Source organism: Trichechus manatus, unplaced genomic scaffold (genome assembly GCF_000243295.1).
Source record: "Trichechus manatus latirostris isolate Lorelei unplaced genomic scaffold, TriManLat1.0 scaffold00120, whole genome shotgun sequence".
Classification (NCBI taxonomy): Eukaryota; Metazoa; Chordata; class Mammalia; order Sirenia; family Trichechidae; genus Trichechus; species Trichechus manatus.
Genome location: NW_004444056.1, coordinates 2,506,569 through 2,529,026, shown reverse-complemented (window position 1 = coordinate 2,529,026; position 22,458 = coordinate 2,506,569). Strand labels below are relative to the sequence as shown.

General features: G+C 46.5%; 1 protein-coding gene across 3 annotated transcripts in view; it reads right to left on the bottom strand.

Annotated features, from left to right (window-relative positions):
• FGD3 (FYVE, RhoGEF and PH domain containing 3) overlaps nucleotides 1-22,458 on the bottom strand; it is an 88,828-nt gene that overhangs the window by 3,940 nt on the left and 62,430 nt on the right. For all 3 annotated transcript variants that reach the window (XM_023738610.1, XM_023738611.1, XM_004384246.3), the window contains 4 exons: nucleotides 14,303-14,365; nucleotides 6,183-6,305; nucleotides 4,656-4,790; nucleotides 3,061-3,201 (listed from right to left, as the gene is read on the bottom strand). In XM_023738610.1, the coding sequence (XP_023594378.1) occupies nucleotides 3,061-3,201; nucleotides 4,656-4,790; nucleotides 6,183-6,305; nucleotides 14,303-14,365 (462 nt within the window). The remainder of the gene's footprint in view (nucleotides 1-3,060; nucleotides 3,202-4,655; nucleotides 4,791-6,182; nucleotides 6,306-14,302; nucleotides 14,366-22,458) is intronic.

Below are 22,458 nucleotides of genomic sequence, written 5' to 3'. Positions count from 1 at the left end.
CAATGGAACAGAATCGAGAACTCAGATGTAAATCCATCCACCTATGGTCAGCTGATCTTTGACAAAGGCTCAAAGTCCATTAAATGGAGGAAAAGATAGTCTCTTTAACAAATGGTACTGGCAAAACTGGATGTCCATCTTTAAAAAAATGAAACAGGACCCATACCTCACATCATACACAAAAACTAATTTAAAATAGATCAAAAACCTAAAACAAAAAGATCATGGAAGAAAAAATAGGGACAAAGCTAGGGGTCCTAATATATGGCATAAATAGGTTACAAACCATAACTAACAGTACACAAACACCAGAAGATAAACTAGATAACTGGGATCTCCTAAAAATTAAACACTTATGTTCATCAAAAGACTCCACCAAAAGAATAAAAAGAGAAGCTACAGACTGGGAAAAAATTTTGGGCTATGACATATTCAACAAAGGTCTAATCTCTAAAATCTATAACATACTTCAACATCTCAACAACAAAAAGACAAATAGTCCAATTTAAAAAATGGGCAAAAGAATGAACAGACACTTCATCAAAGAAGACATTCAGGCAGCTAACAAACACATGAGGAAATGCTTGGTATAATTAGCCATTAGAGAAATGCAAATCAAAACTACAATGAGATACCATCTCGGCCCAACACTACTGGCACTAATAAAAAAAAAAAACAGAAAATAACAAATGTTGGAGAGATTGTAGGGAGATTGGAACTCTTATGCACTGCTGGTGGGAGTGTAAAATGGTACAACCACTATGGAAAATGATATAAACCAAAACCAAACCCGTTGCCGTTGAGTAGATTCCGACTTGTAGGACAGAGCAGAACTGCCTCATAGGGTTTCCAGGGAGTGCCTGGTGGATTTGAACTGCTGAAATTTTGGTTAGCAGCCGTAGCTCTTAGCCACTATGCCACCAACAATATGGTACTTCCTTAAAAAGCTAGAAATAGAAATACAATATGATCCAGCAATCTCACTCCTAGGAACATATCCTAGAGAAATAAGAGCCTAACGTGAATAGACATACACATGCCCATGTTCATTGCAGCACTGTACACAATAGCAAAAAGATGGAAACAATCTAGGTGCCCATCAACAGGTGAATGGATAAACAAATTATGGTACATACACACAATGGAGTACTACGCAAAGATAAAGAACAATGCTGAATCCGTGAAACATCTCACAACATGGATGAATCTGGAAGTCATTAAGCTGAATGAAATAAGTCAATCACAAAAGGACAAATGTATAAGATCACTATTATAAAAACTCCAGAAAAGGTTTTCACACAGAAAGAAACAATCTTTGATGGTTATGAGGGAGGGGAGGGGTGGGGAGAGGAAATCACGAATTATAGTAGACAAGTGTTAACTTTGGTGAAGGGAAAGACAACACACCATACAGGGAATTCAGCACAACTTGACCAAAGGAAAGTCATAGAAGATTACTAGACACATCAAAACACCTTTAGGGACTGAGTTACTGGGGCTGAGGGCTGCAGACCATGGTCTCAGGGCACATCTAGGTCAATTGGCATAACATAATTCGTAAAAGAAAATGTCCTACATCCGACTTTGGTGAGCAGAGTTTGGGGCCTTAAAAGCTTGTGAGTGGCCATCTAAGATACATCTACTGGTCCCATTGCATCCAGAGAAAAAGAGAATGAAGAAAACCAAAGATACAAGGGAAATATTAGTCCAAAGGACTAACGGACCACAAGTACCACAGCCTCCGTCCGCCTGAACCCAGAAGAACTAGATAGTGCCCAGCTACCACCAGCAGCAGCTCTGACAGGGATCACAGTAGACGGTCCCTGACAGAGTGGAAGTAAAATGCAGAATTAAATTCACAAAAAAAGACCAGACTTACTGCTCTGACAGAGACTGGAGGAACCCCTGAGACTACGGCCCCTGGACACCCTGCTAACTCAGAACTGAAGCCACTCCGGAAGTCCACCTTTCAACCAAAGATTAGACAGGCCTATAAAGCAAACAATGACACATGTAAGGAACGAGATTCTTAGTTCAGTCAAGTATATGAGACCAAATGGGCAATACCTGCCCAAAAGCAAAGACGAGAAGGCAGGAAGGGACAGAAAAACTGGACAAATGGAAACAGGGAACCCAGAGCGGAGAAGGGGAGAGTGTTGATACATCGTGAGGATTGCAACCAATGTTACAAAACAATTTGTGTATAAATTGTTGAATGAGAAACTAATTTGCTCTGTAAACTTTCACCAAAAGCACACACACACAAAAAATTCCATTTAGAGTGAATCTTGTAAAGGAAAAAGTGGGCCAGTATCAGGGAAATAGAGGGTAAGTACCTGGCAAGCTCAGGCCCCAGGCCTTCAGGCAGGTGGCCAGGAGGCCCTGAAGTCACAAGCCACTGTGTCCCTGAATGAGCTCACCAAGGGGGAGAATGCTGGACATCTGGCCAAACCCAGCAGTCTTGAGGTTCTGGGGGCAATCAGAAGAGTGCCTCCACCAAGAAGCCCTCCCTGACTCAGACTCTGACTCAAAACTCATTGCATAGGCACAGCACCTGGCCACCCTCCTGGTACCAGCAGCATCTGTCCCCAGGTTGCTAAGTCCAAGGCTTGTAGGGCTAGTGTAGAACCACTCCCAGGATTTCAGCCAACAGTCCCGTTTCTAGGACACGCTCTGCAGGACTGGAGTGGGGGAGAGATGGGATGGCCAAGGAGGGATGGGAACGCTTGGGGATAGGCCTGGCTGGGAAGGCAGCTCTGTGGCCCAGCTGGGTGACCCTGGCCAGGTCATGTCCCTCCTAACAGAACCTGCAGGCACCGCCAGGCCTCGCCGTGCAGCAAGGTCTACAGCTGAGGAGGCCGAGGCCCTAGGTTAGGTTTAGCCAGTTGGCACCACAGGCCTGTCCCAGCAGCTGGCTCGGCGTTGCATCCAGCCCCACTGGCTTTCCTCAGGACGTTCTACCCCTCCCCACTCAGGCTCTGGGGCTGCACTGAGCATAGCGGCTCCCATAACCCGCTCCCCCCACCCCACACAGCCCTCCAAGGAGGTGGAGATGTGCACCTGGCTGCTTCCCCACAGGTGCAGCGCCTGTGGGTCTGTCCTGGGGATGGAGGCCCACACCTCACTCCAGGCCTTGCCGTCTTCCGACAGCTGCAGGGTGCCGCAGAGCAGGCTGTGCTGGGGGTCCATGGCAGACGGCCTCTGGGGACACAGAGAGGGCAGGTTAGGATGCTTTTTCATCTGCATTCTTAGCTCATCCTCCATAAGGACACTGCTAGGAAGGTTACAGGCCTCGGAAACATGACCGAAGCCTGTGTGGGTCACACCTGGTGAGAGAGGTGCAGGAGAGACGCCCTAACCAGGCGAAACTGGCTCTGGGGTCGCCTTCACTCTGCAAGGCCTGGGCTGCTTGGTACAGAGTAGGGTTTCCCACATTGCAGGCTGGACCCATGAAGAGGATGTGGAATCAATGGAGTGGGCCAGCGTTAAAAAGTAAAAAGAAACAAATGGAACAGAAAATACCAGAGTGTGTTTAAGAGGAAAAGGGACTTACGACATTGTTGTAAATCACTGTATACCACACACCAGGCACACACATATCATACCATACACACACACGCACATACACCGTATGTGCACACATGCAAGCACACCACACACACACCACACACGTATGGACATACCATACATGGACACACACGTGCAGACATGCAAGCACACCACACACATATGCACATACCATATATGCACACACACGTGCACACATGCATGCACACCACACATGAACACACATCACACACATGTGCACACACCGTACCACACATGTGCACACATGTGCACATCACACATGCACACACCACACCACACAAGTATGTACACACCCTGCACACACACACACCCCATGCATACATGCACACGAACACACACATGCACGCACACACACACATACACACACCTTTCCATTTCTTCTAACATATTGAAGATGAATTATGGAGACAAACTCCCAGGCCACCTGGAAGCTCCCTGCACCTCAGACATCACCTGCCAAGTGGTCCATCTGCACAATGAGGCAGGTCCACCCAGACTCAGAATGGGAAACTTAGGGGTGGGAGATGGGCATTTTAAAGAACCTCCCAGGAGACCGAAGCCTTGAGAACTGTGGGGCTGTCTTATGTGAGAAGAGAAGGGTGCTCTTGTATGAAAAACTACTTTCTCTCTTCTCCAGCTTTCCTGGACTCTGCCTGTGTGGAAGGAAGGCTGGGAAGTGGGGCCACCCTGAGAAGGAGGAGGGAGGAGGAGGAGGGGCCCCTGGACTGGGAGTGGGGAGCCCTTACGCCTACCGAGGATGAGCAGTAGGTCCCCTGGGGTGGGCAGCTCCAGGTCACATCTTCCAAGCCCGGTGACACTGGTCCCCTATCTAACTCCTGGGTAAAGATGGTCCACGGCCTGCAAGCTGTGCTGGGGACTGGAGAGCCGCCCCCCAATCCCGCCCCACCCATTCACAGTCCTACATTCAGTTGTGAGGTGCTCCCAGAGGCTCATCCAGTTCCCTAGGGCCTGTGAACCCCACTGAAACCCCCACGTCTGTACTGGGCCCAGGGGAGGCTGCAGAGGGAGATAGGGCACGTCCTCGGGGGCCCCTGTGGCCCACCCACCTCTGTGCCCTTCTTGGGCTCGACGGCCACTTCAGGGCTGGTAGGCTCCCCTGATAGGGTCAGGAAACACTCCTTGCAGACCCGGCTCTGCCTGCTGTTCTCAGTCTTGAACTCGGAGCACTTCCCACAGATGACCTGCAAGATAGAGGCCACCTGTGACCCCAGCTCCTGGCGACAGGAGGGTTGAAAGGGCGAAGGGCTATGACGGGGCGGGATGGGGAGGCGGGCCTGAGGTGGTGCCCACCAAGCTCCCTCCCTGTCTGCACAGTAGAGTCCCGGGGTCTGTGTGCATGGAGAAAAGAGGAGGAAGTCCACCAGGGTATGGAAGTGGACAGTTCTTTTCCCTGGTCCTCCTGTGGTTTCTAGGTAGGCCAAGCAGGTTTCCACTCATGGTGGGGGGTGGTGTGGAGCAGGGTCACGGGAAAACAAGCTTTGATAAAAAGAAAGGTGACTCAGCTCCCTAGACCTGAGGGGAGTGCAGAGCCCGCTCTTGGGCCGAATTTACCAAGGGCAGCCCCGACGTTGACATGGCCGGGACATAAACCCCATAAAGCACCCCCACAAGTATATGGTGTTAGCGTGGACAGGCGGAGGGAGTCCACATGGGCCACAGCCTTTACTCCTAAGGCCCCCTTAGCCTAGCGGGAGATGACAGGGATGTGTCATAGGGGACTGACACACCAGGGTTGGGGGCACTGGTGCTGTCGGAGACGCATGCTTTTGCTGAGACCAAATGAACCAAATGATCAGGTGGGGCAGGGAGAGGAGAGGCTGCTGGTGGTTGGGGTGGGTGGGGTCTGGGGTAGTAAAAAGGTCTGGTATAGTCCCTGAGGGAGCCCTCAGTTTAATTTCCATCCATCTGTCCATCTGTCCATCCATCCATCTTGCTTGGTACTGCTCTATGCAGGGTGCAACAGGAGCACTGCTCCAGGCCCAGGCCTACCTTGGAAAGCAGCCCCAATTTCTCCTCAAGGTAGCTCTGGGCTGGGTCTACGTGCTAATACAGTATTCAATTATTAATGACCTCATCTAAAAATATTTGAATCAATGACAGGCATCCTTGGGGACTGCCCATCCTCAGGAGAAGAGGCTTTGGGGGATGAACGACGAGGGGCAGTGGTGTCAGCAGAAGGGTGCTCCCACCCAGTACCCACTGCCCGGTACTTCCCAGTACCTCCTTCCAGCCTCACGGGCGTGAAGCTATGGGTGCCTCAATTTGACTCAAGCCCACCTGGCCAGCATCTGGCAGCACTGGCTCGGGATGCTGAGCTTGGTCTGTGGCCCCAAACCTAGCATGGTTTCCACTGCAATAAGCGTGCGGGGCTCAGAGCCGACCAGGGAAATATCTTGAGCCTGTACTTTAGAGGAAACTGTCTTACCTGCACTCAGAGCTGTGCCTTGCTCATCTGTGGGGCACAGGTCTCCGGGGCTTTCAGGGAGGTGCGTCTACGAGCTCTGGCCCCATGCCTTCCCCCCTCCCAGCTGCCTCCCTCCTGATCAGCCTTTGCAGGTAGCGCCTGGACTCACTGCGCTGCACTGCTTGCAGCGGTGCCTCCTCTTGGTGATGGAGTTGAAGGTCTCCCCGCAGCTCTTGCAGCTCTGCCTCTCCTTCTCACGCCTCGTTTTAGAGGAAGGCTTTCTGCAGTCGAGCTGGAAAGAGAACAGCTCTGGTCAGCCTGGAGTTGGTGTGCCCTGTGCCCAGCAGTGCTGCCCGGTGGCACGGAGCAGTAGACGCAGACCTTCCTCCTGCCAAGAGCCCAAGCTGTTGGTGGGGAGACTGGGGACCAGAGGACTTTCACTTCCCATCTTATCTCCTTAAATGCTGTCTAAGCTTCTGCCACAAGTATGCATGCTTATTTTTTTAACAAGAGAAAAGAAACAATATGAAGTCATTAACTACAATATGGATTTATGTTTACAGATGTTAAAAGAGCTCTAAGACAAGTCATAATATTACCTATAATATGCCTTTAAGTTAAAAAAAAAAAAAAAGCTGCTCCTGCCCAGGTCTGCAGGGCCCATACCCAACGCTGGTGGGAAGAGGGGCCTGGGGAAGGGCGGGCAGCAGAGGGCTTTCATCTCACTTTATTGTTTACACTTTTAAAAACAGGTATTCATTCCATTCATAATTAAAAATGTTTTAAAAAATTTTAAAGCTGATACTGTCCAACAATAAAGAACTGGAAATATAAAGCAGGGTCCTGCACAAAAGGTAGCCATTAAAATGGCATTTTAGAGAACTATGTAAAAGTGTTGAGTTATATTGTTAAGAGAAAAAAGCAAGTTACAAAATGGCATACAGTAGCATATAATTTTTATGCCAAAAAATGTATTTATAAGTGTGATGGTTAAGGCTGTGTGTCAGCTTGTCTGGGCCATGATTCTCAGTGATTTGGCAGTTATGATGCAGTTTGGCAGCTATGTAATGTTGTAATCATCTCCATGATGACATCTGCTATGAGCAGCCTATCAGTTGAAAGGTAGTTCATTTGGGGGTGTGGCCTGCATCCAATGTAGGTGGACTGTCTGGCAAAGCTCACTGGCTTTTGCTTGCTCTGGATCCTCATCTGACCTCTAGCTCTTGGGACTTGAGCTAGCAATTTGTTCGTCTCTGCAGCCTGTGAGCCAGAGGCCTGCTCTCTGACCTGCCGATCTTGTGTTCGCCAGCCCCTGCAGCTACATGAGTCAGGAGAAGCCTCCAGCCTGACCCACAGTCTTGGGACTTTCCAGCCTCTACAACCGTGTGAGCCATTTCCTTGATATAAATCTCTCTCCCTATTTCTCTGTCTCTTGACCCAAGCCATGTTGTTTCAATCGCCTTATACCCGTGAGAAAGGTGAACAATGAATAAGGAAGACTAAAGAACAATTGACGCCTTTGAATTATGGTGTTGGTGAAGAATATTGAATATACCATGGACTGCCAAAAGGACAAACAGATCTATCTTGGAAGAAGTACAGCCAGAATGCTCCTTAGAAGCGAGAATAGTGAGACTTCATCTCACATACTTTGGACATGTTATCAGGAGGGATCAGTCCCTGGAGAAGGACATCATGCTTGGTAAAGTAGAAGGTCAGTGAAAAAGAGGAAGACCCTAAATGAGATGGACTAACTCAGTGGCTGCAACAATGGGCTCAAGCATAACAACCATCATGAGGATGATGCAAGACCGGGCAGTGCTCTGTTCTGTTGTACATAGGGCTGCTATGAGTTGGAACCAACTTGACAGCACCTAACAACAACAACAACAAATACACACACACACACACACATATATATACATAGATATCTGCTTCACTGGTTTTGCTTCGCTAGAGAACCCAGCCTAAGACAACAAGCATTGAAAAAGACTGGAAGGAAATACACCAAAATGTCCCTGTTGGTTGCTTTTGGGGTAGAAGGATACTGAGTGACTTTTCTTATCTGAGTGTTTTGTCTGTATTTTCTAAATTTTTACCAAGAGCATTTTGTAAAAGAGGAAGAAAACCAATAAACATCTGCAAACTTGTCGCTAGCCACAACCCTTACACAGAGCCCTGCCCTCCCCACATCCACAGGCCCTGGGCTGCCCATTGCCTCGTCCTCTCATCTCATCTAGGACCTCTGCATACAAGTGCTGGGCAGTGAGGCCGCTGGCCTGCTCCAGGGACATCCATCCCCTGGCCACAGTGACACTGTTGGTTTTCAGCACCCTAGCCCAATCTGATGCAAGGGCTGGTGAGGGGAGCAGAACATAGACCCATGGTGGGAGGCAGGCTGGGGCTGGGGGTGAGGGGACAGGCATGAACTCTGGGATCTGAGGCTGGAGACTCAGTCAGGGCCTCCTGTCTGGCCTAGGTTTCCCTGTCTGATTGTGAGGCAGTGGCTAGGTATGGGATAGACCAAAGGCTCACTGCTCAGCCCCTCATCAGTTGTACGACCCTGGATGGGTCACTTCTCTCTGAGCCTCAGTTTTTAATTCTGTAAAATGGGAATAAATAACCCCTCCCCAGATCCTAAGCTCACACTGCTGTACATAAAATCCTGTCTGGTTTTGGCAGGTTGCTCATACCCTCTCATTTCACAATGGCCTGCCAAGCCTCCAGAAGTGCCCCGTCAGGAAATGAAATCGCTTCCTGTACTTTTGAAAGCCCCCCTCCCCCAAGCATTTCCTCTCTTGGGATGAGGTTTCTGCTGGCAGCAAAGAGTGCAGCCATCTCGTTACAAATTTAGGATGATTTTAGGAGTGCCAAGGATGTTTATTGAATTTCCCAGGATGCCAGAGCCGGAAGTATTTGTCTCTACACGTCTGTGCACAGATGGCGAAACCGAGGCCAGAGACATTGTTCTCCTGTTTAACAGGAAAACATCTTAAATAAGTTTCACATTAGTTTGAGTGAAATAAAACAAAGTCTGAGATTTGTTTCAAAATATTACAGCAAAAAAAAAAAAAGTGTGGTGGGGAGAGGACAGAAGAAACAAGGACATTGTCAAGTTGAAGTTTCTTGAGCTGGTAGGGATTGCATGAGGACTTGTTGTACCTAATATCTCTACTTTTGTATACAATGTTTTAAAACTTCCATAACAAAAATTTTTTTAGAAAAATAAGCCGAAAATATTTTTGACATAAACTCTGCAGCTTTTAAGGAGAAATCGGTAGAGCTGGGCTCGGGCTCGGCACGAAGCCTGGCCCTGCCTTCCTAGCTGGGCAAACGCTGCAGGTCTCCTCCCCACCCTGTCCTCGTCTGGCAATGGGGACAAGGAGGCCCCTCCATAGGGCGCTGGGCACTGGGGGGCCCGAGGAGGGGCTGGCTTCCCGACCAGGACAGGCTTTGAAGCCTCATCATCCCACCGGGCCCTTTATCTAATGAAACCCTTGCTCCTTGAACAGGAGATGTCACACGAGCTTTGGCTCCCTTTCGCAGTTTATTTTAAGTAGTTCAGGATCACAGAGGAGGACTGCAGGTTCAACATCTGCCAGGCAGAGAAAGATTATCACAGACCCACAGAATCACGACTCCCTGAGTGCCACACCCTACCAAGCCCGGTGCCGGCCACTCCTCACACCCTTGCCAAGCGGCCAAGCTCTCTGCCCACTCGGGAGTCCTCTCTGGTGGTGACATCTCTCAGGACTGCCAAGGGGGAGGAGGGGGCCAGGGGAAGGATGAGGAAAGGATGGGGGGCAACATTGTGGGGTCTCCTGGGGCCCAGCCACCCTTCACCCTCTATTGCCCTGAAAGCATCACTGCCTTTGGGTATAGCTGCCACTCCCATTTTCAGTTGAGGAGCTTGGGACCCAAGAGGTGAAGGCCATAGTGGTGGGGTGACCTGACCCCACTGTCTTGATGACCTGCCCCTTGGCCCAAAGGCACCCTTGTGACTCACTGGACACCCTGGTTCTCAGGGACCAGCTATGGCACCCAGCAGGCTGTGCTGCATGGCCTGCTAAAATCAGGGAGGGCCACGGGGTAGGCAGTGGGCAAGAGGAGCCATGCAGGATGGGGACAGGCCAAGAGGGACACACCAGCTTGCAGGCAGTGCACCCAGAGATGTGGGTCCCCGCGGTGTTGAGGATGGCGTGGCCAGCTCTGCTGTAACCATGACTGGTCCCTGATACGAGGGCCCAGCTGAATTTACAGGCTTTATAGAACAGGCAGAGTCCCTGGGTGGTGCAAATTGTTAACACACTCAGCTGCTAACCAAAAGGTTGGAGGTTGGAGTCCACACAGAGGTACCTTGGAAGAAAGACCTAGTGATCTACTTCCAAAATATCAGCCACTGAAAACTCTGTGAGCACAGTCCTACTCTGACAGGCGTGGGGCTGCCAGGAGTCAGAATCGCCTTGACGCAGTGGTGAGTATAAAAGCCTCAGTCAGTCTGAGTTCTAGTGAATTATTGAAACTGAGGTTGGTTTGGGAACCCTCAACCTGGCAGTTGGTGTCAGAAGTGAGGGTGGTCTTGGGGACTGTGCCCTCAAAGTCTGTAGCTGGCCCTCTAAACCCTTTACACTGCCAAAATCCCAACTCAAGATCAATTTCTCCTCATGGAGGGAAAACATGGCCCAGACCCAGGCACACCAACCCCGGGCTTGGGTGGCAGAGATCCTTGGAGGCCCGGAAACAGTTGGTTTTGTTGTTAGGTTTGGTGTCTGCCGGGGGGCTGGCCCCCGGTGCTGCTGGGGAAACAAAAAAGGAGATCTAAATTTGAACTATACCCCAGCACTCAACTGCTGCATGCCAGGGACACTGTGCGGAGCCCATGGAAGGCTGGATCCTGGGGGAGAAGGCAAAAAGAGAGTGGAACAGCTTGTGCTGTCTGCCCACGGCAGGGCCCTGCGCATCACCTGGCCCAGGTACAGCCCTGACCTCAGGGACACCCGGTCATCTTTCTGCCCATCAAAGGCACTGGGTGTCTCTTTGGTCCTCACAGCAACGCATATCACCACTGCCTGGGGGGAAATGTGAGGCTCAGAGAGGATGTAGCCTGCCCAACGCATCACAGTTGGTGAGAAATGGAGCCAGGACTAGCTCCTAAACCTGGGTCTGTCTGCAGGATTAAACATGTTAAAAATATCTTTCAGGACCCTTTCAGCTAGAACATTCTCTGATTCAGGCTCCAAAACCCCTATCAGCCTCTGCCATGGGATCCCATTCTACACCAGAGGCTGTGGGACATGGGACCTGTGTGAAGCCTCCTCTCTCCAGCCCATGCTCTGCACCTGCTGTTCCTGCACAGAACGTCCCCTCCCTCTGCTCCACATCCCAGCTCTCACCGTCCTAGCTCACCGGCTCCAGGGAAACTTCCCCGACCCAGGTGGCCCTCACAGCTTCCTACTGCTCTGAAGGACCCCGTCTCCAATGTCCCTTTGGGCTCAGGCCTCTGACACATGCGCTCTACAAGGGCAGGGCTGGCTGCTCACTGGCCGGCTGCCTCTCAGTGCTCACCACATGGCTGGGAGGCATCCAGGCCTCTTTCAAGCTGACAGGCTCCGGCGCCGTTCCTGCCTCCAGATGGCTGGTGGGCCCGGGGACTAGAGCAGAGGCTCCAGGGGTCACTGCACAGAGACGCCAGCTCAGACTGAGTGGTCGCCAGTGGGAGGGAGCGCTGTACCCATATGGAGATGCCAGAGGTCCCTGCTCGGCAATGACTCGACTTGCTAAGGCGGGCACCTTAGGTGTACTATTGCGGGTTTCCGCCTGACTGGGGAGTCCGTGTCCATCTGTGAGCCAAGCATGACTGCTCCCATGGCAGGCCAGGTTCTGGGGGTGTGGCTCAGGTCGGTGAAGGCTGCAAGAGCTCTGCCTCGTGCTCTCCAGAGTCTCAGAACACAGAACACTACAGCTCTGTGTTGTCTGGAGGACCATCAGCCAGGACAGAAAATGCAAACATGGCTAGGGGCTGACTCTTGTGGCTAGCATTTGTCAGTGACCCTGGGGCAGGTCCTGGGGCAAAGCAGAGGTAGGGGAGGTGGGGCGGAGGGGCAGGGCGAGGCTGGGCAATGCTACAGGTCCCACCTGTGCCTTTCCCTGGGCACTTCTCTGCTTACTCACTTGGTTTTTATTTTAAAATCTCCCTATACTCCACTTAGCCACGTGAAATGCTTCCTAGGTCCCTGAAAGCCTCACGGGTCTCCTCAAGGTCAGCCTGTGTCCGGCCCCTGTTTGGACAGAGCCCCGCTGAGGGGAGCGGGGGAGCGACACAGGCAGGCGCCCCCTGGGACCAGCACCACCTCAGCAGGGGCTCACCCTGTGTCCACTCATGTACCCAGGGCATGGAATCAGTGTTTTCTTATAAAAATGCAAGTCACAAAAGCAATGCTTGCTGGCACGAAGATCTGAGGTTTACCAGGCCAAGGAAGTAGGTCACTGGGTGAAGGCAGGTCCTATCCACCCTTCTTCAGGGAGCTTGGAGACCGGAAGTCTGAGGCTCCAGCCCAGCCCCCAGCCCTATCCTCAGGTGCAGGGACCTTGGCCAAGTTACCTCTCTATCTGAGCCTGATTCCTCACCCATCCGAAGTGAGGTGACCACGATAAACCCCTCAGTGGCTGCAGTAACCTAAAGGGACAATAAATGGATAAGAGCTCCAGGAACTGGTTGCTAAGTTCACCAGGTCCTGGGGTGGGGGGAAGGCAGAGGGAGAATGGGAGGGAGGGAAAGGGAAGAAAGGAGGGAGAGCGGAGGGAGAGAGAGGGAGGGAGAAGGGGATAGAGGAAGAGAGGGAGGGAGAGTGGGAGATGGAGGGAGGGCCGGCAGGAGCATGAAGGATGAGTGAGGTGGCTTGTAGGAGACAATGTGGGGACTGTGCCCCAGAGGCGGCAGCCCAGAGACCCTGGGGAGAAGCTCCTGCCTCCAAAGGGGACCCTCTGTATATGGGGCAGTTCTATCTCATTTCTCTTGAGCCTGGAGGGGAGCGGGACACACCGTGGGGGCCGAGAGAAGCACCTTCCGGAATGCAGGCCTGGGGCTCCTTACTGTCATTGGTGGCACCAGCTATGAGGCCTGATGGTTCAGGACCACAGACCCCGTACTGCGCATTCACTGTGTGCTGGCAGCAGACACGCAGGGCCCTGTCTAGTCTCCCAAGTGCCCCATTGCACAGATGAGGCAGTCAGGGCAGAGGAGGGGCCGTGGCCACGGTCACACAGAAGTCCTGGCAGGGCAGGGTGGGCACTTAAGCACAGAGCTGCCGCTAGAAGTCTAGATGGAGCGGGCGCCAGACAAGCCAGCAAGAAGCTAGGGTGCTCACAGGCACTGTCGCCTCCCTGCGGCATGGCCTGTCCCCTCCTCTTTCCCCGGCCAGGTCTGGTGGAGCCCCTCTGCCCACCACCAGCTCTTCATAGCCTAAGTCTCTCCTGGGACTGCTGTGCCCTGTCAAGGGTTGGCACCACGTCCACTACCATCCAGGGGTGGATTAACTGGTAAGCATGTATGCACCAGCTTACAGTAAGCAAGGTACGCACGGGCTTAATTGTGCTTACTTACTAATCTGGAGGGCTTCACCATATCTTTGTGGTGAAACCCAATGTGAAATTGTGCCTTCCAGATCAGTAAGTAAGCACAATAAGCCTGTGCATACCTTGCTGATTGGGTAATCCATCCCTGTTACCATCTCACCAAGGCAGAGTTCACACACAATAGAGTGCCCAAACACTCCGTGTACAGTCAGTCCAGAGAATGCACCCACGCTCACAGCTCTGACCACCACTCAGCCAGCTCCATCAGCGCCCACCCTCTCTCTCTCTTGCTCTCTCTTCCTCCCTCTCTCACTCTCCCTCCCTCCCTCCCTCTCTCCCCTCCTCCCTCCCTCCTTTCTTCCCTTTCCCTCGCTCCCATTCTCCCTCTGCCCTCCCCACCACCCCGGACCTGGTGAACTTAACAACCAGCTCCTGGAGCTCTTATCCATTTATTGCCCTCCTAGGTTATTGCAGCCACTCAGGGGTTTATTGTGGTCACTGCCTGGGTGCCCAGCTTGGTCTCTGGGTCTGCCAGCCCTCACAATTATGTAATGACAACATGACTAAATGAGCATCATAAATGCCCCCCCACCCCCAATAGGGACACACCTGGCCAGGAGCTCAACGCTGATTCCAACCCACACCCTCCAGGCCATGACCCTTCCAGACAATAGCTTCAGCCCACCTCTGCCAAAAGCTGCTGTGGTCACTTACCCTTCCAGCACCTCTGCCGCCATCGGCCTCCATAACGGGCTCCACGGAGCTGGCACCCACCACCTAGGAAGGGACACAGACAGTGACATGAGGCCCCCAGGCCACACAGCTACATCGTAAGCAGTGAAGTGACATCTGCAAAACCCTCAGTGTTTTGTCCACGGTGGCAGGGTCAGCGAATAAGCAGGTTTACATTATTTGCTATGTGACTCTGGGAAGTCCCGTTGTGGGTTGGATTGTGTTCCCCAAAAAGATGTGTTTAAGTCCTAACCCCCCAGTACCTGTCTATGTGACCTTGTTTGGAAATAGGGTCTTTGAAAATGTTTTCAAGTTAAGACAGGGTCATACTAGAGTAGGGTGGGCCCTGAATCCAATGACTGCTGTCCTTATAAGGAGAGGAGAGGGAGGACCACAGACACACAGGGAAGATGGCTGCGAAGGATGCTGAGTCGGAGTGATGCCACCACAAGCCAAGGAATGCCTGGGGCCACCAGAAGCTGGAAGAGGCAAGGAAGAAGGATTCTCCTGGGAGCCTTTAGAGAGAGCATGGCACAGATGACACCCTGAATTGGAACTTGTGGCCCTCAGGAGTGTGACAGAATTACTTTCTGATGCTTTAAGCCACCCAGTCTGTGGCACTTTGTTTCAGGGCAGCCCCATGAGCCTGAGCTGAGCCCCCTGCTCTCTGGCCTCTCTGTCCCTGAGGCCACCCCAGCAGAAGGGGCATCTCCTCCTTAGGTCCATCACATAGTCTGGGGTGCTGAACAACCGTGCTCAGGGAGACATCGCCCTGTTTAATCTACCTCCGCCCTTCAGGTGGCCTGTGGGGTCTCTGAGCATGGGGAGGCTCTGAGCTTAGGCTCAGGTGCTGCAGAAGAGCAGACACCAGCACACCGTGTGTTTCTGAGTTCTCGTCTGTCACGTCATAGTCATTCTCTGCAGGAGGCAGTAGTTTTTTACTTTTTGTGGTAAATATATACTTAACAAAACATTTGCCATTTTAACATTTTTTACACGTATAATTCAGTGACATTATGTTCATCATGTTGTTCAACCATCACCACTGTCCGCTTCCAACCCTTTCCATCACCCTTAACAGAAGCTCGGTGTCCCCTAAGCAACGTGTCCTTTCCCCCTCCCTCCTGCCAGTCCCTGGTAACCAATAATGAATTCTGGTCTCTCTACATGTGCCTACTCTAGATATTTCATATCAGAGGATCACACGATATTTGTCTTTTTCTGACTGGCTTATTCTATTCAGCTTGATGTTTTTTCAAGGTTCATCCATGTTGTAGCATGTATCAGGATTTCATTTCTCTTTATGGCTGAATAATATTCCACTGTATGGATATACCACATTTTGTTTATCCATTCACCTGTTGATGAACATTTAGGCTATTTCCACCTTTTAGATATTGTCAGTACTGATGAGATGAACATCAATGTACAGGAGGCCTGGATGTCTTCCTGCTTTCATTTCTTTACGGTATATGCTAGAAGTGAAATTGCTGGATCATATGGTAATTCTGTTGTTTAACTTTTTGAGGAACTGCCAAATTTTTCCACAGTGGCTGTACCATTTTACAATTTCACAAGAAATGCATGAGGGTTTCAATTTTTCCACATCCTCACCAACACCTGTTGTCCTTTTTTAAGATCATAGTTATTCTAGTGGGTGTGAAATGATAGCTCATTCTGGTTTTGATTTGCATTTCCCTAATGACTAACGATGTTGAACAACTTTGCATCTGCTTATCGGCCATTTGTATTTCTTCTTTGAAAAAAATGTCTATTCAAGTCCTTTGCCCATTTTTTGTTTGGGTTATTTGTATTTCTGTTGTTAAGTTGCAGTAGTTCTTTATATACTCTGGATAGTAAACCCTTGTCAGATATATGGTTCCCAAAATTTTTCTCCCAATTTGTAGGTTGTCTCTTCACTTTGTTGATAAAGTCTTTTAATGAACAAAAGTTTTTAAATTTGTTGAGGTACCATTTATCTATTTTGTCTTTGGTTGCTTGTGCTTTTGGTGTCCATATCTAATAATTCACTGTTTAAAACTAGGTCACAAAGCATTACTGCTATATTTTGTTCTAGAGTTTATAGTTTCAGTTCTTATATTTAGGTCCTTGATCCATTCTGAGTCAGTTTCATATATAGTATGAGGTATGAGTCCAGGTTCATTCTTTCATTTGTGGAAATCAGGTTGTCCCAGCACCATTTATTAAACAGACTATTCTTTCCTCATTGGACGGACTTAACATCCTTGTTGAAAATCAATTGACCATAGAAGTACTGGTTTCTGGACTCTCAATTCTATTCCAGATTTCTGAACTCTCAATTCTATTCCATCGGTGTATATGTTTATCATTATACAATACTAGACTATTTTGAGCACTACAGCTTTATAATATGTTTTGAGGTTAGGAAATGTGAGTCCTCCTACTTTGTTCTTTTTCAAGATTGCTTTGACTATTTGGGGCCCCTTGCTGTTCCATAAAACTTGAGGATTGGCTTTTCCATTTCTGCAAAGAAGGCTGTTGGAATTTTAATGGAGATTGTGTTGAATCTATAGATTGCTTTAGGTAGAATTGACATCTTAACAATATTAAGTCTTCCAATCCATGAGCACAGAATGTCTTTCCATTTATTTAGGTCTTTTCAATTTCTTTCAGTCATGTTTTATAGTTTTCAGTGTACAAGTCTTTCACTTCTTTGGTTAAATCTATTCTTTGATATTTTATTCTTTTAGATGCTATTGTAAATGGAATTGTTTCCTTAATTTTCTTCTCAGGTTGCTCATTGCTGGTGTATAAAAACCAGACTGGTTTTTGTGTGTTAACCTTGTATCCTGCCACTTTGATAAATAAATTTTTTAGCTCTAGTAGCTTTCTCGTGGATTCTGTGGGGTCTTCTACATATATAGAATCATGTTGTCTAAGAAAAGGGATAGTTTTATGTCTTCCTTCTTTTTTTTTTAAATAATATTTTATTGTGTTTTCAGTGAAGGTTTACGCAGCAGTTTAGGTTCCCACTCAACAATTTTTACACAAATTGTTCAGTGACATGGGTTAAATTCTTCACAATGCGTGAGCATTCTCATTATTTCCATTGTTGTGTTTTGCTTCCATTAATCTAGTTTCCCTGCCCCCTTACGTTCTCATCTGTGTTTTAAAGTAATTGTTGACCATTTAGTCTCATATTGGTGATTTTTTAAAGGAGCACAGTACTTATGGGTGATGTTCATTATTTTGCAAGCCAATCTGCTATTTAGCTACAAGGCAATCTAAGGAGTTAGTTTTAGTTCATGGTTTGAAGAGTATCTCAGAATAATAGTTTTGGGGGGGGGCCTCCAGTCTTAGCCAGTCCTGTAGGTCTGTTTTTTTTGTTGTTGTTTGTTCGTTTTAGGAATTTGAGGTTCTGCTCCACATTTTTCTTCATTTCTCTCAGGGCTCATTTACTGTGGCCCTGATTAGAATTGTTGGTAGTGGTAGCTGGGCACCATCTAGTTCTTCTTGTCTCAGGGTGGATGAAGCCATCTTAGATGGCTGTGCACAAGCTTTTAAGACGCCAGACACTACTCGTGAAACTAGGATGCAGAACATAAACTTTATGAACTATATTATGCCAACTGACTGAGATGTTCCATGAGACAATGGTCCTAATCTTTCAAACCTGGAAAACCAATCCTGTGAGATGTTTGGTTAAGTCTAAGAAGTATCTGTAACTGTTCCCTCATGTCTTTTATTATATATATATATATATATATATATATATACACACACATACATATACATATGCATATGCCTACACCTATATGTACACACTCATATACTCACATATACCTATAAACATATATGCCTATATACATACATGTATACCTGCACGCATATTTTTGGTTGTTTTTGTTGTTGCTTCAAAATTATATTTGCCATAGCAATTACCAATAGGTCTTTTTTCTTGTGTACGGTTTAATGACATCACTTACCTTCATCAAGCTGTGTTCACTTCACCCTCATTCAGTGTTACCTTTTCCATCACCAGAAGTAATAAGTGTCTACTCTCTAGAAAGTGAATCCTCCTTCCCCACATCCCTGGTAACCACTAATGAATGTTAGCTTCTATATATTTACCTGTTCATGTCGTTCCACAAACATTACATGCAATATTTGTTTTTTTCGTAATTAACTTATTTTGCTCAACATAATGTCCTCTAGGTTCATCCATGTTCCAAGATGTTTCAGGAAATCATTTTTCTTTATCACTGGGTAGTATTTCATCGTATGTATGCACCACATTTTACTTATTCTTTCCGTTGATGGGCACTGGGTCTTAGTCATCTAGTGCTGCTGTAACAGAAATACCACTAGTGGATGGCTTTAACAAAGAGAAATTTATTTTCTCACAGTCTAGTAGGCAACAAGCCCAAATTTAGGGCATTAGCTCCAGGAGAAGGCTTTCTCTCTCTGCGGGCTCTGGAGGAAGGTCCTTGTGATGCACCAGTCTTCCCTTGGTCTGGGAGCAGCTCAGTGCAGGAACCTCCAGTCCAAAGGACACGCTCTGCTCCTGGCACTGCTTCCTTGGTGGTATGAGGTTCCCATGTCTCTCTGCTCACTTCTCTTTTATATCTCAAAAGATACTGGCTTAAAACACTATCTAATCTTGTAGATCTCATCAATGTAACTGCCATTAATCCATCTTATTATATCATAGTGATAGAATTTACAACACATAGGGAAATCACATCAGATGATAAAACAGTAGACAATCATACAATACTGGGAATCATGACCTAGCCAAGTTGACAGATATTTTTGGGGAATACAGTTCAATCCATGACAGGCACTTAGGTTGTTTCCATCGTTTTGCTATTGTGTATAATGCTGTGATGAACATAGGTATGCATATGACTGTTCGTGTCACTTCTAGTAGATCCCTAGGGTATATACTTAAGAGTAAAATTGCTGGGTTTAATGGCAGCTCTACTTCTAGTTTTTTGAGGAACTACCAGACTGATTTCCACAATGGCTGCCCCATTTTGTACTCGCACAAGCAATAAAACTCCTTTTCTGTAAAGAACATCGTTGGATTTTTGATCAGGATTGCACTGCAACTGTAGATCGCTTTGGGTAGTATTGATATTTTAACTATATTAAGCCTTTCAATCCATGAGCACGGAATGTCTTTCCATCTATTTAGGTCTTCTTTAATCTCTTTTAGCAGTGTTTTATAATTTTCATTGTATAGGTCTTCTACATCCCTGGGTAAATTTATTCCTAGATATTTTATTCTCTTAGATGCTATTGTAAATGGAGTTGTTTACTTAATCTCCTTTTCAGATTTCTCATTGCTGGTGTTTAGAAACACAGTTGAATTTTTTGTGTTGACCTTATATATACTTTACCAAATTCTTCTATCAGTTGTAGAAACTTTTTACTTCATTTTTTTGTATTTTCTATTAATAGGAGCTTGCCATCTGTGAATAGGGGTAGTTTTACCTCTTTCTTTCCAATTTGGATAACTTTTATTTCTTTTTCTTGACTTATTGCTCTCACTAGACTTCCAGTACAATATTAAATAGAAATGGTGAGAGTGGGCATCTTGCTTTGTTCCCATTATCAAGGAAAAGTTCTCCATCTTTCTCCATTGAGTATAATGTTGGCTGTTGGTTTTTCATAAATGCCGTTAATCATGTTGCAGAATTCTCCTTTTATTCCTATCTTGGTAAGAGTTTTTATCAAGAAAGGGTGCTTGATTTTATCAAACGTCTTTTCTGCATTGATTGAGATGATTGTATGGTTCTTTTCCTTTGTTCTATTAATGTGGTGTATTGCATTGACTGATTTTCTTATGTTGAACCAACCCTGCATTCCTGGAATAAATTCCATGTGATCATGATGTATAATTATTTTAATATGCTGGTTGATTGTGTTTGTTAGTATTTTGTTGAAAAATTTGGCATCTATATTCATACGGGATATTGGTCTGTAATTTTATCTTATGGTGTCTTTGTTTGGTTTTGGTACCAGAGTAATGCTGGATTCATAGAAAGAGTTAGGGAGTATCCCTTTTTCCTCTATTTTTTGGAAGAGTTTGAACAGGATTTGTGTCAATTCTTCTCTAAATGTTCAACAGTATTCCCCAGCGAAGCCATCTGGTCTTGACTTTTCTGTGTTGGGAGGCTTTTTATTACTGATTCAATCTCTTTTCTTATTATGGGTCTGTTGAGGTTTTCTGCTTCCTTTTGAGTCAGTTAGGGAGGTTATGTGTTTCTAGGAATTTGTTCATTTCATCAAAGTTATCAATTTTGTTGAAGTATAGTTCATAGTTTTCTGTTATGATCCTTTTTACTTCAGTTGGGTCAGTTGTAATGTCTCTGCTTACATTTCTTGTTTTGGTTATTTGCATCTTCTCTCTTTGTTTCTTTGTCAGCCTAGCAATTGGTTTGTAAATTTCATTGATCTTTTTAAGGAACCAGTTTCTGGATTTGTTGATTCTCTCTACTGTTTTCCTGTTCTCTATTTCATTTATTTCTGTTCTGATCTTCATTATTTCCTTTCTTCTAGTAGCTTTAGGTGTAGTTTGCTCTTCTTTTTCCAGTTCCTCAAGCTATAAAGTTAGCCTATTATTTGAGATCTTTCTTCTTTTTTAATGTAGGTGTTCATTGCTATAAATTTTCCTCTGAGGAGTCCCTTGGCTGCACCTCATGAGTTTTGGTATGATGTGTTTTCATTTTCATTTATCTCCAGGTATTTTTTAATTTCATGCTTGATTTCTTCCTTGACCCAACAGTTATTTAATAGTTTGTTGTTTAATTTCCATGCATTTTTGTGTTTTCCAGTTTTGCTTCTGCTGTTTATTTCTAATATTATTCATTTGTGGTCAGAGAAGATACTTTGTACAAATTTAATGTTTTAAAATTTGTTGATGTTTGTTTTGTGGCCTGTCATATGGTCTATTCTGGAAAATGATCCATGTACATAGGAGAAAAATTCGTATACTTCTCATGATGTGGAGTGTTCTACATATGTCCCTTAAGTCTACTTGACTTATGGTATTATTTAAGTCCTCTGTGTCCTTACTGACCTTCTTTTTAGGTGTTCTGTACAGAATTGAAGATGACGTATTGAAGTCCCCATCTATTATTGTGGAGTTGTCTATTACTCCATTCATAGCAGTCAGTATTCATTTCATATATTTGGGAGCACTGATGTTAGGTGCATATATATTTATAATTGTTATGTCCTCTTGAAGAATTGACTCTTTTATTATCATGTCATGTCCTTCTTTATCTCTTATAATAGACTCTGACGTAAAGTCTATTTTATTTGATATCAATATGGCCATCCCTGCTCTTTTTTGGTTACTAGTTGCATGGAATATTCTTTTTTATCTTTTTACTTTCAGTCTGTTTGTATCCTTGTGTCTAATATGTGTCTCTGGTAGGCAGCATAAGGATGGATCATGTTTTTTTTATCCATTCTGTCACTCTCTGTCTTTTGAATGGGGAGTTTAGGTGATTACTGAAAATGAAAGTACCTACTTCATTCATTTTGGTGATAGTTTTTTGTGTGTCTTATATCTTCTTTGTCCCGTTATTTCCATATTTCCATTATTTTTTGTGTTTAGCTGCTTTTTTGTGTTGAGCTTTTTTGATATCTTCCTTCTTCCCTTCTGAGTATTTTCTCTGAGTAGCTTCTTAGTGGTTACCACAAATACTACACTGAACAACTTACAATTGCAGCAACATTTCAGTTTGCTTGCTGCTGGTGTATAATCCTTCTCATATGCTTTTGAATCTGGTATGCTAGTATTTTCTTGAGGAATTTTACATTAATATTCTTAAGAGACATGCGTCATAGTTGTCTTTTGTAGTGTCTTTGTCTGGTTTTGATATTAGAGTAATGCTCACCTCATAGAATGATTTAGGAAGTGTTCCAACCTTTCTATTATTTGGAAAAGTTTAAGAAGGACTGGGGTCACTTCCTCTACAAATGTTTTAGAATTCCCCAATAAAGCCATCTGGTCCATGTCTTTTCTTTTTTGGGAGGTTTTTGTTTACTGATTCAATCTCATCACTTGTTATGGGTTTATTGCAATCTTTTTCTTCTGAGTTAATGCAGGAAACTTCTGTGTTTCTAGGAATTTATTCATTTCA